General features: G+C 39.6%; 1 protein-coding gene across 1 annotated transcript in view; it reads left to right on the top strand.

Moving 5' to 3' along the window:
- Positions 1-18,322, top strand: part of necab2 (N-terminal EF-hand calcium binding protein 2) — a 62,817-nt gene that overhangs the window by 25,855 nt on the left and 18,640 nt on the right. Inside the window, exons 6-7 of the mRNA XM_085914746.1 lie at positions 10,074-10,210; positions 11,136-11,260. Coding sequence (XP_085770872.1) covers positions 10,074-10,210; positions 11,136-11,260 — 262 coding nt within the window. The remainder of the gene's footprint in view (positions 1-10,073; positions 10,211-11,135; positions 11,261-18,322) is intronic.

Raw genomic sequence — 18,322 nt, 5'->3', positions numbered from 1 at the left:
AATTGTGATGAATTGTGTTTTATGGCTTATTATGGTTTTTGCTTATCATGAAATTATAAAATGTGATATTGTAGTTCATCAGTAGCTACTTTGAGCTGAGAATCAGGGCTGCTATTTGTCAGTACAATTTTTTATTCATACAAATTAGTGAATTATGAAAAGTGTCTGGTCTACTGTACAGACTTGAAAAACTCAATGGTCCACACAGAACTATGACGCTTCCCGCCCCCCAAAAAAATAATCTGAGGGGACAAAATTTGTCTTAATTTGCATCCTGTACGATTCTCATACATCTGACAATGACATAAATGTTATTCTCGGTGGGAATCATCTCCTAAATATAGGAATCTTGTCAATGGTGATCAAATCTACAACCATGAACATAAGCGACAAAAGAAGAAGTGCTTGCTTTAGTGTAGTTTTGTTTCAATTCCGTACCGTCTCGTTATTGTGACAGAATCCATGAAACACTGAATAAAATCTGTGAATAGTGGTGTATGTGCACAGTAGTACAATTTCTGAGTGATAAAACTTTATTAAGTTTTTAAGTACCAAGCCTGAATTCCCAACTGAAACTCCTGCCACCCCTTCGCACCCCCCATGTAACCCCCATGAGCTGCCATTAATCCCCGTTATATAGTTCTAGTACTATTTTGCAGATCCTTGGGATTAACCTGCCAAAAATAGGTCCTCAACATTGATAAGCTGCTTCTCAAATAAAATCACTGATTTGAAAAATTGCTCCTTATAATTTGAGCGTTGGTTATGTTGTTTAAACTAGGCGTAGAACAGATCAAGTGGTACAGAAAATGGATAAATGGAAAGATATAATTCTAAAAAAAAAAAATCTATAACCTCAGTAACGTGGGTTATCTTGTGTAACCTCGCCAATGATTTTTCTCTTCCTATAAAACAAAAGTTGTGAAGAACCAATAGTGGTAGTCCCACGCCTAAGAAGCAAAAGAAGTTGATAATGATTGTGTTTTTGTTTTGTAGAATATATGTAACAAATAGCTTTTACAAGGAAATCAAGGAGGACATAATTGTTCTGTTGTTTCATAATGTACTGTGCTGTGATAGCTAAAACCTGAGGCATGACTTTCAGTTAGATGTCAGGTTTAAGACGTTCCTTCTAAAGAGTGACGGAATGCCATTTACCATATGAAACATATTGTCACCTTAATGCACATTATACGAATCACTGAGTGCACAGTCCCAAAATGACAACATAATAAATGATTAAGATTGAAGACAAGGGAATTTGTTCGAGAAACATTTTGAAAACACTTAATGACAAGACTTTTTTCACCTTTCAAAGACATCAAACTCATGAACAAATAAATTGTCTACAAGGATGCATCAAGCTCTTTCAACCACTTATCTCTTTCTTTTATAATACTATTTATGTCAGCGGTTGTGCTGGAAAACAATTTTAATTGGCTGTGTAGACGGAGGATTTAAGTAAAAGTCCCTCATATGCGCACATGTGTGTATGTGTGCGTGTGTGTGTGTGTGTGTGTGTGTGTGTGTGTGTGTGTGCGGGTGTGCGCGGGTGTGCGCGTGTATGCGCAAGAATTCATTAAATCTCCTGTCTCGTATAAATGCTTCCTTTAATGAGCTGTATATTCTTTTTTTTCTGCACTTCAACATGTACGCACACACGTTAGCCTGTCATCTTATTAAACTTTTTTTTCTAAATCTGTTCCGGAAATTGTAAAGCATCCTCCTTCACATTTTTCAAACTCCTCACATCCTCTTTATCATTTTCTCATCTTTCATCTTGACTCCATTGCCTGCCAGAGTCTCGACCTCACGCACGTCACCCTTGCCTTTCATCCCGAGCATTACGGTGAAATAGATCATGATGAAGGAGGATTTCAGTATACAATAACGAGAGCAGGAAGAGCAAAGGTCAATCAATAGAAGAGAAAGGAAGGTGAAGAGGGCTTTAGTTGTGGTAAAGGAGAAGTAAAGATGGGAAGGAGAACAGAGTAACAGAGTGGATTCACTCGGATCATGTATTAAGCATCTCACCCAATACATAAATGATGGTTTGTTGGAATTGGTCCACAATTTGGGAAGTGTGCTTCACTGCAAGAGCCAACAGCCAATCACACTGCGTGCTTGTTTTCTTTCTTTTATTAAAGAATAAAACAAAAATAAGACTTCCACAGGTCGGTTGAGTTCAATCACAATTTTTGTTGAGAAAGCTCTGTTATCAGGAAAATAGTACGACACGGCGCTAAGCTTTTCGTCCGATAATGCTCAAGAGCAGAAAATCCCCATTCAGAAAAGCAACGCCAAATTTCCTTAGATCAAGTCGCACATGCCGGTGAGAGCTGATTCCACGGGTGGTTGATGGGGTAAGGGGCGATTCTTGCCGGGTTCTTGGTTGTTGTTTTCCCTCTGGCACCTCTGCTGATTTTATCTCCAAGTCTACTTCCCGTAAACATGTTTCCTCTATTCTTGCACTACCGACCTTGTGGAAAGAATCCACTCCACCCTCTGGTGCACATCATCCATTCATCATCCTGCCAATTTGCCATTTTGAACGGAGTTATGTGATTTTTCGAGTGTGACATAAACTGGACCTAAACTTATGATCATGCTGCATTGAGCAATTTCATTAATACTCAATCAGTTAATGTTTCCTGGCTATGTTTGATCTATTTTCCATGCAAAGCTTTTACTCCCCACATGCCATGCACTTATTCCTTTCACATTCTCAGTTAAGCAAGCTTCCAACCACATCTTTTCATTGTTCCCTCTGTCCAGAACATTCTCCAATAATCCAATCTGTCTAGCGTTAGGCAACATATGACGTCATATCAAGCATGAGGCAAAAGATAACAGTGTCCGTCATTTTGAAAAACATTACGCATGCACTGAACAATTTAAAAGGTCATTAAGCAATTAAGGCAATATACCCCAAAAAATTATTTCAAATACATATCAGATCATAAGTTATTATAACCACTTACCACATAGTCGATCACATATAAACAAATGTGTAGCTATGTCTTCTTTGAAACTGAAAAAAAATATTCTTTCTTGATTTGGTGTGTAAGTGTGACTACATGCTTAAAATGTTTCTGTTATTGATTGAATGTGTGAATATAATTGTATACTTATGTACCTTAATCAATAAGGTGTGAGCATATCTGATTTTGGAGCTAGGCGGGACTTTTTAGAACACATTTTCTTCAGGTTATTGGTGAGATAATGTATGGTGCCAGTTTTGCCAGTGTTTGGAAGCAGCACCTTTGCTAGTGTTTGGAAGCAGCATGATATGTCGAGTTAGTTATTCCAAAGGGACCATATTTGTTGTTACATTGTTGAACATAATACATTAAATAATAGTAATAAAAAAAATCACAGTATGGGAAATTGGTGCAAATGAATTGCAAACACAATTGTACTTTGTGGTTCATATCAACTGCACTGTATAATGACATTGATTTGACTTTGTCTGCAGCACATTGGTGCAATGATTAGCCCTGCTGTGTCAAATCGACCTGGCGCTATGCTTGTGTGTGTTCCTCTCACAATCCAAAAACAGAGATTCGCTCAGAACGGTGTTTCTCATTCTTTACCGAGTCAAGGTATACACCTAGGTTCGGCAAATCTCAGGGCACACCACCAAACAAAAATTCCGGATACTGAAATGATAACGATCTTGTCTTTATTTAGTTTGTGTGATATCTGGGCCTGTTTAATAGCCACAAAGCTGATATGCTCACAGGAAGCTGTGATTTAAAATGGTATGAAGCCATCTAGCGCCTTGGTTGGGATTCCCCTCTCTAAACTATGTGCGTACGTGGGAATAGTTGCATGTGATTGATTGGTTAATATCCAGAATGTAACCACCTTTCCCTAAGCCAGCCGTTTTATAGACCTCAACTTTCCTTGACTCTAACCAGTGTAGTGTTACGAGAAATGTATGAAAGGAGGAATCAGATCATTTCCACATTGCCACCACTAAGGTGCTCTCTGAGTTGGAGCAGCAATGATACAAATAAGCTGCCAGAGCTGCAGCACTAGTTTTCGAAAGATGCATGCCTACCTGCTGTTTATTCGTTTGATTTGTTTATTCTAAACACATCAGATTTGATCGAGAAAGCCAGCACATACTGTAAGTTGCGAATGTGACTGACAAATTCTTTAGCTTAGTGTGTCAAGGGAGAACGCTGGCAGAGTTGTTGTCAGCTGGGTGAGTTGACTGATGAGGTTACACCCAAGCATGAATAATGCAGCATACTTTGGGGTGAAGAAGAGAGAGATGGAGCTCGGTAATTGGGTGAAAAGAGAACAGATGGAGGTTTCGACACTTAAAGATTTAATGCAGTGGCACTTCTCTTTATCCTTACTCTCGCTTTCCCTTTTCTGTCCTCCCGTAATTTACTTTGAGCATCTTCGGTCAGTCTTTTTCGGCCATGCTGTCTCTTCCATCACTGCACTCTCGTGCCTCGTGTCTTCCCGAAAGCCCATAAGGCTGGCACTGTACAGATACTGTCAGGTTGTCAGTTTTGTGGGCTTGTCATCTGATTGTGAATTTCTGACCTGCTGGTAGCTATTTAACGACTCTCACACTCTTTTAGCCACTTACTGATTTTTCTTTCTTTTTTTTTCATAGCTGTGTAGGAGTGCTAGTTGCAAAGTTCATCATTCTCTGCTAACCATAAGTCACAGCCATGCTGTCCATTTCAGAAATTTGGGTTACAATGCAATGTAGTCTTTCAAAAATGATGTACTGTTTTTACTCACATCCACAAATTCATGCAAGCCGTGTTCTATAGTAAACGTACTAAAAGTGGCAAGAGAGCTTTACACTGCAGGTGACAATAAAGATGAAATATACAAACTGCTTTATCAACGAATGCACCCATAGTGGCCTTAATTTAGACATAAACCTAAAACTGACCAAAAAACTGAAATAACTTTCCACTATCTTTCCTTACATAAAGTCAATGGGAATATACACACACACACATGTACATACTACATTATACATATATACATGTCCGCCTCACAGTTCAGCGGTGCAGGGTTTGATCTTTGCATGTTCTCCCCATACCTGCAAGGATTTTCTCCGGGTACTCAAATTTCCTCCCACATTCCAAAAGACATGCATGGTAGCATGATTAACCACTCCAAATTGTCACGAGGTGTGATTGTGAGCATGGCGAGTTGTCCTGGAACATTTCAGACACCTGTGGCCTTGAAGCCTAACCTGATACTCATTACATAAAAGATGCCTGGTTCATTCATATTATGGCAGTGTAATAAGACCCAAGCAAAGGTTTGCAATGGCATTGAAAGACACAAAACAGTGTTCTAGGTCATATTCCTAAATTGTGGCTTTCGATGGACTAATCCAAATTAGCACAAATTAATTGATTAAGATATAATCTCCTGAGAGGGCGCGCTGCCCAGCAGGCGATAAATTTTTGGTTCCATATTTAGACACTCGTATTGAGATTTTTTTTTTTATTAATACATCAAATTATCAGAGTGAGGGGTACATGTGTAGGGTAGTGGCCATGGTATTGATAACTTGCATATCTGTGAAAGCACCATTAACACTGAAAGGTACCATATTTTCCGCACCATAATTTGGGTTAAAAGGCGCCGACTCAATTATGGGGGCTATTTTGTACTTAACCTACACGTAGGGCACACCGCATTACAGTTCGGTTGTACTTTACACATTATAAGGCACATGCATGCATGCATATAATAAATAAATATTAAATATAATAATTCAAAGGGGAGGGTTTGATGCCTGCTGTTCACAGATAAGAATGCAATACATCATTCTGCTGTCAAATTGTCACTCGTTCAGGTGCATCTCAAAGACACCTCTGCTGCGCCAGCCCCCCCAACTTGGCTGAAAACCATCTGACAAATAGCCTTGAGCTGATATGAATATCAAGATCAATCAGCAATTGTGCCAAGGAGCACATGCACTTCCTACAAAAATAGAGCACTAAACTCCTACTCGTCAGATAAAAAAAAAACTGGCGTTTTCAGTGTACACTCTAAATAAGCTTTGCTATACTGTAATTGCTCTTATGCTACAGCCTCATACTGCTTCTTCCCATATTGCAATTCTGCACACGTCTATCATACTTTTCCCCTCGGCCAAGAAGGCCCCATGGGCCCAGCTACAAAACCTGAGATAGAAGCACTGTGATCTATAATTCACACAGATCACTGACCCAAGAGAATGTACACTTGGCCCCTTAACTTAGCCCGGCAATTAGCTCCTCTTCACAATTTTATTAGCATTTGTGTGTGCATGTGTGTGTGTGTGTGTGTGTGTTTGTGTTTTCCTGCACACATTTTTGGATGGAGTTCAAAGGAAGAAAGTCTGAATGTCAGTCTACAGTAGTTATGTGTTGTGATCAGTGAAGGACCTCTGCGCATCTCATCACATCTAAGAAGCTAGCTTCTTTGAAAACTTTCACTTCAAGTCTCACACGTCCAGCCTCAATATGGCCTTCACTCACGCAACCTTTGCTATTGCTTATTACAAAATGAACGTAACATAATGAGATCGGGTGAATTTAAGCTGGTCAGAGAATTGACTGAGCCAGAAGGATCACAGTTTTGTGTGTACGTGTGTGTGCATGTGTGCGTATATGTATTGCTTTCCTTACTATCATTGACCTACACATTTACTGAATGGCGTACAAGGACACCCCTCGCTGAGCATAAGCATACTCACACTCTTATAGTTTATGGAATAGATAATAACAAGCTTTTAAAGGTAGAAATTCTTTAGACCTAGAAGTCAAAATAGAAATACAATAACACTCCAATGATAACAACAAATGATCGTCATGCTTTGTACCACTTTTATTGTATCACAAAGCAAAGTAGTCATCCAATGTAGTGATGAAGTAGTATTCAAAACTTCAGCACCACACGAGAAAATACCTTTGTATTTTGTATTCATTCTACATTTTCATAAACCTTCACATATGCGTGTGGTTAACAGTGGTCGTTACTTTGCAACTGCATAATGATGAACAAAAACATGCTTTATGTAACCTAAATTCTCCATCATCTAAAATAAATACATTAAGTGCAAAAGGAAATGGTTGTACTTTTTTTTGCTTCTCCCATTCAGTACATACTCCATTGAAGAACATGAGACTAGAGAGGATGCTAAGAGATAAGTGAATTTAAATTCTCCAGAGGAAAGCTGTGGTTTAGGGTACGCTCTGCCATTCTCCACCATCCTGTAGCACACTCGCATATTGCTGTTAATGCACTTTCTTTATTGTGCTTTTCAAATAGCTTCAGGCAATGCAACACCACATCTCAAAATGCTGAGGTGTTCTCTCCAAAGGATTCTGAAGCTGTTGATTTTTTTAAATGTGCCATATTGATGTGTTCTTTCTTGGCCAAGACAATCAATACAAAAGTTAATGTTGCAGAGCGTCTATCTGATCCCATAAAAACTATTTTTTTTTTATTCTATCTATCTAGATTCTTATTAAAAGTGAGCAGCACAAGACCCAGGCGGCCCCTCAGAGCAGTAACCCCTAATATTAGAAAAGAATATAAAAACTGCCAAAGTTGCAAAACATTCAAGAATAGTTGCAATCCCATTCATGTATTGGATGTCACCTCAAAATATTAAGAAAGCCTTACTTGAGAATAGTATTTGCTCAAATTCACATGCAGTGCATGCAGAAAGTATTCAATGTTTCAATTTTATGTGACTATATGTGACTGAATGACCTGACATCACTTGTACATACTGTATGTATTCACTACTCCGATGATGCACCTTTGGCAAGAATTACAGCCTCAAGTCTTTCAAGTCTTCTGCTCACACAAGCTTGACATAATTATCCTTGGGCAGTGTTGCCCATTTCTTTTTTGTAGCACCTCTCAAGCGCCATCAGGTTGGATGGTGAAGCGTTTGGTGCATTTTCTCATGGTTTGAGAGTCCTTTGGATGCTTTTTGGCAAGCTCCAGGCAGTCTGCCATGTGCCTTTGACTGAGGGTTGGCTTGTGTCTGGTCACTCTACCATAAAGGTTTGATTGGTGGAGTGCTGTAGAGATTTCTTCTGAAACGTTCTCCTCTTTCCACAAAAGACCAGATGAGGTGGGCCTCCTGGACCCTGGAGAGGTGTTCTGGGCACACCCCATGTTTTACGGATGCTCTAGGACACTGGAGATTTCAGATGGCCTGTCGACACCTTGGAAAGAGCTGGACAGATTTGCCGGGAAGAATGAAGTCTGTATCTCCCTGCTAAAGCTGCCACAAATACGACACAACCCCAGATAGCGTTAGGTTAGAGTAAAAAGTACATCCACATCACAGAAAATGTAGACTCAGCAAAAAAGATGCCCCGCGCACACCGAAGGACCTCAGTCTCCTCAGCAGGTGGAGGCAACTCTGGCCCTTTATGTACAGGGCGTGAGTGTGATCAGTCCAGTCCAGTTTGTTGTTAAGGCGAACACCCAGGAATTTGTAGTTCTCCATTACCTCAATGTCCGATCCTTGGATGTCACTCTGTTGACTGAGGCAGGGGGGAACAGTCTGAGAGCACAGACATGACATGATGGTTGGGAATCAGCTCTGGAGAACGAAGTTACAGGGTGTAATTCTATGTTTGTGGGTTTCTTTGTTTGAGTGCATGTTTAATGATGGGCGGACCTTTGTGTGTACCTTTTTATGAATGCCATCAACTCTGGTAATAGACGTCAGAGTGGCCTGTGTGAATGTGCGTCTCCTGGGAGTGTTTGTCTTTTGATTAGAGAGCAGCAGAGAACGGCTGACTACACTGGAACTTAATTGTCTCCCTGAATCACTGCGCTGTGACTTTTGACAGTTAAGCTGACATGACTGGTTGACTCCACTCTCTGGAGTGCAAATGAAGTCAGTTATGACGTTTACATGAGTGGTTCCAACAGGCTTCTTAACATAAGTGTCTTTTTTTTTTTAATCCTGTTTATTTAATCCCTTAACATCCAAGTATAATTAAATAACCCATTTTCATCCCACGCCCCATCAGAGTTACGGTTGTCCTTGGAGATGTGTTTTGAACTGTAAAACTCCCGTTTGCGTGTCTAAAGACAAGTTTATAAAAAAACATCAGATCAAATACAACTATAGTACAATTCATTTTAAAAAATATGTTTGTTAAAGAAATTCCACATCCTAATGCTTGGATGTATATTAATCTCTTCTTTAATATTCTGCGTGCAGCTTCATAGTATCCACACTTACTGTATTGAGGTAGATTGCCAAACTAAATATATGGTGACAGACCTTCTCAGAACCTCATTGTCATGTGACCATGGGGAAATGGCAGTAAGGCGGAACTAATTATTTGCTCCACAGAATCACCTCCATCAAAATGTTCCCCCGACATGGGGATGGCACACTATGGCCAGCATTGGCCACCATGTTGCTCTGCCCCTGGTTAAGACAATGCAAGACAACCTCGATAGACCACTAAAGTGATCTGGGAAGAACGCCATTGCCTTGCTCGACACTGAATTCTCTTTATTACAAATCTGTGAACCATAAAGATGAATGGGAAGCTGTTACAACTATTGTATGTTAGTATGTTCTTTTTTAATATAATCTGAAACAAACTACACCATTTCATGTGCCCCTGGGCCAAATGCTAAGATTCTGACTATGGTATAAAGTTTTTTTTTGTTTTTTTGTCGCACTCTCTGTGGCCAAAATTGAAGCAATGAATCTGACATGAGGAGAGTCCACAAGGAGTTTGGTCCGTATGGTAGAAAGGCTCTGGAGAGTTGCTATTCTTGCCTTCCTGCATTCTGTTGACTATGAAATGACATTCATTGGATGGATGGATGGATGGATGGATGGATGGACGGACGGACGGACGGACGGACGGACGGACGGACGGATGGATGGATGGATGGGAAAAATTCAAGATGTGCACTTGAATGTCTTCTCAAAAGGAGAGAATTGAAAGAGAGTAATGATAGTAATGATGGAAACTAAATGGGATTCTGAAAAACCTAACTTCCTATCAAATGAAAGACTGAATCTTACATAACTAGCATTCTTTCAACAGGTTTATGAGAGAGGAACAAACATGGAGCAGTTTGTGACCCGTTTTCTCCTGAAGGAATCAGCCAATCAGATCCAGTCTCTCTTGAATTCTGTGGAAAGTGCTGTGGATGCCATTGATGAGCAACACAGTCAATCAGGGTGAGTCTGTGGTGTATTGTTTGTCAAAAATATGTACAGTAGGCTATGCCTATGTTGCTCAAAAGTTAGATTTAACCAATAATTATGGTTTGCATTTTATATGAGGCATGTCAGAAAAATCCCTGGACAGATATCAAAAGTTGTATTGCAAATACACCCTACGGTATTTTTTATTGTGGTCCATACAATCAACCAACACGTCTACAAAGAGATCCTACGACATCCATATGGCTATGATGAGAGATCTCTGGAAGCTCCTGGAACAATCCCTCGAGGATTATCAGGATGTGAATTATGAACGTCAAAGGGAAAATCTTGTACTCTGTAGTGGATTTGAAATGTGTTTGTTTACACCAGTCCTTGAACTTTTCGAGCACACCTCATCAACAGCATGTTTTCTCCACTACTGATTCATGCACACACTGAAAACTGTTTTCAGTCTGTGCTGCAGATTGTCTTTCTGGCAAAACAGTTGAGCATTTGGTTGTCGTGCCTGGCTCACTATTGAAAGTCTCAACTCGGGCATTTATTTACGAGTTTAGAGTTATGCTCTTCCCTTTTTCTTTGGCCTCCTTGACCATTCCAAAAAAATGTTAATTATTGACGCTTGCCCATAGAGGTAACTGTAACTCTACATTGTCTGTGCTTTGTGATTAACAGGCAAGCAGTCAGGGGTACACTTTATCCTCTTTCCCAAAGTGAGCTGAAATAGGCTTCACCACACTCTCAACCCTGCATGGGATGAGCGGTAGAAAGTGAATAAAAAAAATCTTCTTTTACATATGTACTCTAATTTGAAAAACAAACATGTCCTATGTGGTTTCGGCTTTTGTCTCTGTGAAAGGGGTTTCAGGGCACTGAAAAATTGGCTTTCTGAATTGGCCAAGATGAATACATTTCAGTAATTTATTCCATTCCATTTCAGCCACGTTTCAGCCAAGACGAGCCCCCGAATGTCAGAGAGGCGCCATGACAGCGTTGTTCCTGATTATCCCCCTAATAACAGAATCAGCGCAAAGGAGGCTGTCAGGACCATCAACACTGCCTCAGGTGAACAGACACACACACACACACACACACACACACACACATACACAATCAGATTGCAGTGTCTCCTTATATTTTATGGCTGGACCCATCCATCATGTGCTTGTATGATCACCTTCACGCCCACGATCATTAGGCGAAAGATGCTCGACTGACACTCAGCAGTTTAGCATTCACTTAACTCAGATGCCCAGATAACATGACATCATCATTAAGATAATTATGACCTCAATACCAACATTTTGTTATGTCAATATATACAGTGTATGACAATATTGCGTAAGGTTAATGTCAGTGAATTTTTACTCTGCAATTACTCATAATATCCTCTAAATAGAGCAAATAAGACAAACATCTACCTCCTGATTTGTTCCCTTTTAAGAAAGTCTCTGACGCACGGAGCCATCTGGCCAGGGTGAGTCGGGTGGCTCTCACAGTGGCCATATATACAACCCACATAGCCTGCTTGTCTGAACATAATTTATTGTCGTAGAGCCAATCAATTGGACAAATCCAGTTGGTTAATTTAAACCATTGAATCTGTTTATAAGGTGAATAATAATAAGAATGTGAGCAGGTATCTAGAAATTCCCATGACTATTCACACCAAACCTGAACAGGTATAGTTGAATAGTGTAGACGTTGTTTAACAGGTAGGGGTATTAGTTACCTTTTTCATGACAAATATAGACTACTGCCACCCTGGTAGGAAAGTCACTTTTTATCTTCAAGCATAAAATATTAGAGAGCACGGACATATCGTTATTTGTGGTTGTACCAAATGCTGTAGTTAGATGTAATAAAGATGTTTCTTTGAAAGGGAGAAATTATCCATCATACAAATTTCAAAAGGTTGCCACTTCTCTCAATAGCACCAAAGTTATCAAAAGATTATGATAATCGTGGTAGCATAGTTTGCGTGTTAAGTATAATTTAAAGTCTATACCAGAGTATGTAGAACGATCACATTCATTGTTGTAAATATGGTGGACGAAAGCTTCATTTCATAGTAAATCCCGATATTGATAGCAAATCCCGATAATACATTACTCTGACAAATTAAAGGCTTTGAAAATTATAGATGTTTGCTCTGATTATGTGTGTGTGTGTGTGCGTGCGTGCGTGTGTGTGTGTAAACTTCATTTTTATATTGACAGTTTCAATTATATTTATTGTTCTACTTCAAGTTTATGTTTGATAAATGTAAATAGAAAACAAAACGCACACACCAACTTTATACAGAAACTCAAGAGGACAGACACTACAATTGTATAACCTTGTGTTGTTAACAAGATGATAAATTTGTGTTGGCAAAACACCGACTAAACAGTGGGTACTCTTAAAAGTTACTTGAAGCACTGTTATATTCAATGAATTGAAAAGATGTTTTCAAACCACATACTGTATTTTATTGTATATTCTATACAAAATACTTTACATATATTATGCACAGACAGAAACAAAGATAATAAAACCTTCTACATAAGTTTGTTGAAGGAAAAAAATACTATAGTTTTACAGTTTTTATCGCTTAAAAAATACCTCAACTTGATGCTGCCATCTACATGCTTCACTGAAGGGATACCGTTGCCAAGGTGATAGGCAGTGCCTAGTTTCCTCCAATCATGATTATCTGGCATTCAACGCCAAGGGATCAGTGTTTGTGTCATCAGATAAGTGAATTTTGTCTCTCAATAATTTCAGTCCTTCAGATGCCTTATACATTTTTCTATCAAACTGACATACATGATACATGCTTGATTGGTTGATTTGTTTTGGCTTATCAAAGCCACTTTGCTCACTGGTACCTTCAAAGCAGTAGACTGCCAGTCTATGGTTTCAGACAATTCTGTCCCTGAGGTCTTTAGTCAATTGCTTTGACTTCATACTTGGTAAGTGCTCTGATATTCACTGGCGACTGTGGGACCTTACTGCATATAGACAGGTCTGTGTCTTTCTAAAGTATATCCAGTCAATTGAATTTACCAAAGGTTGACCCAATTAAAGATGGAGAAATATCTCAAGGAAAAGCAGAAGAAACTGAGTGGCTTTTTGAGGTTCACAGCAAAGGCTATAAATCCTTAGGTTTATGGTTTTATTCCCCAGAGAATTTTGAGATACATTTGAACCAAAATATCTTCAAATAATTTGGTCATTGTTGTACTTCTTTAGCAAGATTTACCAAGAAGAAAGAGAGCGACAGCAAGAGAGAGAGAGAGAGAGAGAGAGAGAGAGAGAGAGAGAGAGAGAGAGAGAGAGAGAGAGAGAGAGAGAGAGAGAGAGAGAGAGAGAGAGAGAGAGAGAGAGAAAGCAAACAAAGAGATATTAATTAGCAGTGAAGAAAATTGCATCCTCTCGCTTCTAAAATATACTGACGTGAACTCCGACCCCAGTTTCCTCTGGGGAAACACCAATCACTGAGCGCTTAAAAATGTATGTGAAATTATAATTGTAGAGAACTTGAAACAGTAATTTGATGCTTGACCTCACTCGGAGTTTTTGTCTTCGACACAGTATAAATGTATGATTGATTGATGCTGTGCCGTGGAAATTCTTTTTAGTCAATTTATGCTGTTGTCGCCTCCATACTTGACCGCCACAATAAACAGCGAGGGGTACTATATTTCAGAGTCTTGCGTTTAGGTGTCTCGTATTCAACATTAGCAAACAATGTCAGTGACAGTATTTTATTTTTAACATGACAAGAGTTTTTTGTTTGTTACTCTACACTCTTAAGCATGACAGTATAGCATCTGAAGTTATTGATAACCCCATACCTGCAAGGATGAAACATCGTCTATTTGATGTTGTCTTCCCCTTGAATTACCCACACCTGGAAATATATTTGGCCCTTGACCCTCACACTGAGTGTTCATAGCTGCAGTATGAGCGAGAGATGAACCAGACCATTGACACTGACATCCATCCATCCATTTTCTGTACCGTTTTGTCCCCACGTGGGTCACGAGCATGCTGGAGCCTATCCCAGCCGTCAGTGGGCAGTAGGGAGGGGACACCCTGAACCGGTTGCCAGCCAATCGCAGAGCACACAGAGACAAACAACCATCCGCACTCACACTCACACCTTGGGACAATTTGGAGTGCTCAATCGGTCTACCAAGCATGTTTTTGGGATGTGGGAGGAAACCGGAGTGCCCGGAGAAAACCCACACGGACACGGGGAGAACATCTAAACTCCTCACAGGGAGGTGGGCTGGAGGTGGAATCGAACCCGCACCCTCCTAACAGTGAGGCGGACGTGCTACCCAGTGCCTCACCGAGCCGCCCTGACACTGACATAATGGTCCAATTTTATAACACCAAAATGCTGCTGCAGGGACAAATTTATAGCTACCCCTAAATACTGTATTGCTTTATTGCACAGTAGTAATTGACTGACATGCTTGGGCTCAGAGCGGATGGGCAAGCAATGGCTGACATCGACCTATATCAGTGACAAAACTATGGTCCTTCCTTCCTTCCTTCCTTCCTTCCTTCCTTCCTTCCTTCCTTCCTTCCTTCCTTCCTTCCTTCCTTCCTTCCTTCCTTCCTTCCTTCCTTCCTTCCTTCCTTCCTTCCTTCCTTCCTTCCTTCCTTCCTTCCTTTCTGGTCACATTGCGATGTGTGTGTGTGTTATTTACCCATGTTCTTATTGCCTCTACCCTTCGCTCGGCCACTGTGTTCATGTGTACACGTTAGCATACTGACAAGTTTGTCTGGAGTTTCTGTAGCCAATTATGTTTCCTAAGACTAGTGCAAAAAGTGGTGAGTGTGGTCAGAAGAGGGTGTATGCGCTATGTGGGCATCAACACAGCAACACAACTCATATTTCAGAGTTTCCCTTATTTCAAGGTTTTTCTATCCAGACTTTTCAAATAACCTGATTCTTAAAATAGCCTCATAGTGTCGAATGCAGTGACTCTTTTTTTCATACAGTTGTATCTGTACATCGAGGTCAAGAATAAACAAACATAAGGAGGTAAATGTGTCAATTAGTAGAGGTATTGTTTTTTCTTCAGCCATGTTAACAAATTGCAAAAAACTAATCAAATTAACTTTATTTTACATCTGAGACAGTCAGAAGAGTACATATTTTTCTCGACACCTCTGCCTGGGATAATTATATTTTCTTAAGCATTTCAGGCATATCATTGATGACTTTTGCAGGAATGTCACACTTGTCTACAATGCTATTTGTTTGTTTATTTTATTTATTTTGGCTTCTACATTCATCACGTTTTTATTTCATGCACTGTTACCACATGACTTGTCAAAATGGGAAAAGGAATGAAGCAATTCTACTTATCTAGTCCCGTTTAAACGAGTGTGTTTGCCTCCCCAAATATGGACAAAGTATCTCAAAGCAGGTTTAAAGGGAATTTTAACCCAAAAATGTTTTTTGTAATATGTTCTGTGCAGCCCAACATCTTGAAACGCAGTGTTCTGATTAATGTTTTATTTGTGGAATATGGATTAAATAAATAAAAATAATCCACCTGTTGTTACACATCTCAGGGGGCGGCCATTTTGCCACTCGCCGTCGACTGCAAAGAGATCACAGTTGTCGTAGTCAATAGTTAGCAAGTGGTAATTGGTGTGCTGTGATTTGCTTGTGACCTGGCAACAGTAGTGTCATTTTCAGTCAACAGCAGGTGGCAAAATGCCCACCCCTTGAGATAGTGGGTGAATTTTGGTGCTTCACTCATTTTCCACAAATGCAATATCAACCAGAATACCGTGTTTAGACTATTGGGGGCACATACAACATATTGTAAAGAAAGTTTTGGGGTTGACTTCGTCTTTAATCTCGTATCAATTTGGTATTACCCTGCACAGTAAGATATGACAGTACATAGTTCTTTTGCTGGCCTGGCCTGCACCATATTTAGCACAATGATTGTCTGCTGATGCTGAACGTTTTGCATAAACATCACGGTTGTCGCTTTTATTCACTGAGCATTAATGACATTAAGGAATCGATCACGTTACATATATTCAAAACAACTTTGTTTTATTTTTCCCTCCCTTTCCATAAAATGTGTACAGTCCATTGGTTATGACAGTGTGCATACATTATTTAACAAGATGCTGAAAACTCCAAACTTTGCGTTATCGGAAAATCATGCAATAATATTAATAAGTCAAAAGGGACACAGATGGGTTACTGAGTCAGGAAGATGGCATTCTTTGATTGATCGGTCCTATTTTATCTCATTCCTATTCTGTAGAGTAGAAGCTAAACCTTCTTTGTGGAGTTGAATATATATTTCCTCACTGTATTCATGTTCTCAACTAGTCTTATTAATAGGAAGCACAGACACCCATCCTTTCGTGCTAGTGATATACTGTAGCCACTGTACAGTGCAAAGTGTGTAACTTGATCAGGAGAAAGATAAATATGCAAGGCAGTGGAACTGCAGGGGAGAGGGGATGGATTGGCTAAAGATCAAAGCTGAGAGCAAAAGTGGGGGAAAGAGAATTGAAGAGCTAAAAATATCCACAGCTAACTCCAGGTTGAGCATCCACTTGCTATATTGTATTTCTGTGCAATGGCATAGTGCATCTCCTTTGTTCATTTTTAAAATCTGTTGCATTTAATTGTTTGGGGCTTATTTGAATGTGGTAACCCTCAGCCGTCCGAGCATATTCACAGTACAGGTTTTGTACCACTTGGACTCCCCGAAATGTCGACTGCTGTGTATTTGTGCTCTTTGTTGTGTGGTAGTCTAAATTCATTTGTAAAATGAAAAAAAGTGATCTCAGAACTCTTTCACTAAAAACCCCGTAGTTACAACAAGGAATTAAATTATTGGTGTGCTAATCTCCCCTGTACACAAAAGCACTAGAGTAGTTGTTGTTTTGTGAATCATCGGCTTGTCTTGGTGACAGTCGGCTGAAATGCAAATATTATTTTCTACCATGCTGGTTCGATTTTGGTCATCAAGTGGTTGCTATGGAAACTAAGGAGGAGCAGACTTTGAATCATCATTTAATATTTTAATTCCATGCCTAAGCTTGCATGGCAAAAAATACACTATAATTGTGAGTTGAGTGATAATTAAGAACTAGAAAGACTAGATACAGTATCAAATAAAAGAAGTTAGAGCATACTGAAATCTAACATTACATATCCACCACCCAGACTGTGAGAATTGTGAGATGAGCAATCTTATGCCTACAATTTACCTAAAGTTGCCCGACACGTCATCTATTTTAAACACAAATTCAACCACTTTTACCATATGGCTGCCTTTGTAAACTAATTCCCAGACCTGCCTAATACAGTATATAAAATAGAAGGTGCATAGTTCCACTTTAGAGCAGCTAATTTGAGTATGACGTAAACATTAGGCTGCAGGGTTAGCACGCCGTAAAAATGTTAAATGGGGTGAATATAAAATAACTGAAAGTATATTTTAATTGAGTAGAAAGTCAATAGGTGGCGTGCTCCTCTCAACCATCTGCTCATTTTGAAAGCTATAATTCCTGATTCAGTTTATAATTGACCAGGGCACTCATTTTCATCAATGACCACTGGGCTTTAAGGTACAAGAGCCTCCATGGCTACCTGCTCTGGATTATTTGATGAGTTTCTGTGTGTGTTGGTGTGCTGCTAATTGACTGGCTGTTAAAGCTTTTAATGAATAGTGGGCAGTCAGCTCTCTGATTAGCTGCAGGAAGCCATCAGGGGAAAGAAAGTGGAAGGGGTGATCAGGAGAGAGCATGAGGTGGGGGTTGGAACGGGTGATGAGTGCAAAGAAACACAAGCACACTGCACTCAGGAATGGGGGAAGCTACTCCAAAGAGGTGCAATGATTAATGATCTTTTCTCAGTTTATTTGGGTTCCTGCCATTCATGTAAAACTGACAATTGCATTAGATTGGATTCATCTTTGATGTCATTACGATCGTCACAAGTACAAAGTAACGAAATGAGCATCATGTGACGTGTGTGTCAGGTATGAGATGATATATATACAGTTGATTTAATAAGACGTCTACACACCCACAAATGCCAGGTTTTTGTGCTAAAAATAAATTAGACCAAGATAAATGATTTTCTTT

The sequence above is a fragment of the Syngnathus leptorhynchus genome, chromosome 6, assembly GCF_054491065.1.
Source record: "Syngnathus leptorhynchus isolate UIUO chromosome 6, UIUO_Slep, whole genome shotgun sequence".
NCBI classification, from domain to species: domain Eukaryota; kingdom Metazoa; phylum Chordata; class Actinopteri; order Syngnathiformes; family Syngnathidae; genus Syngnathus; species Syngnathus leptorhynchus.
The sequence above is the reverse complement of the archived record's forward strand: the minus strand, read 5'-3'. Positions and strand labels throughout refer to the sequence as shown.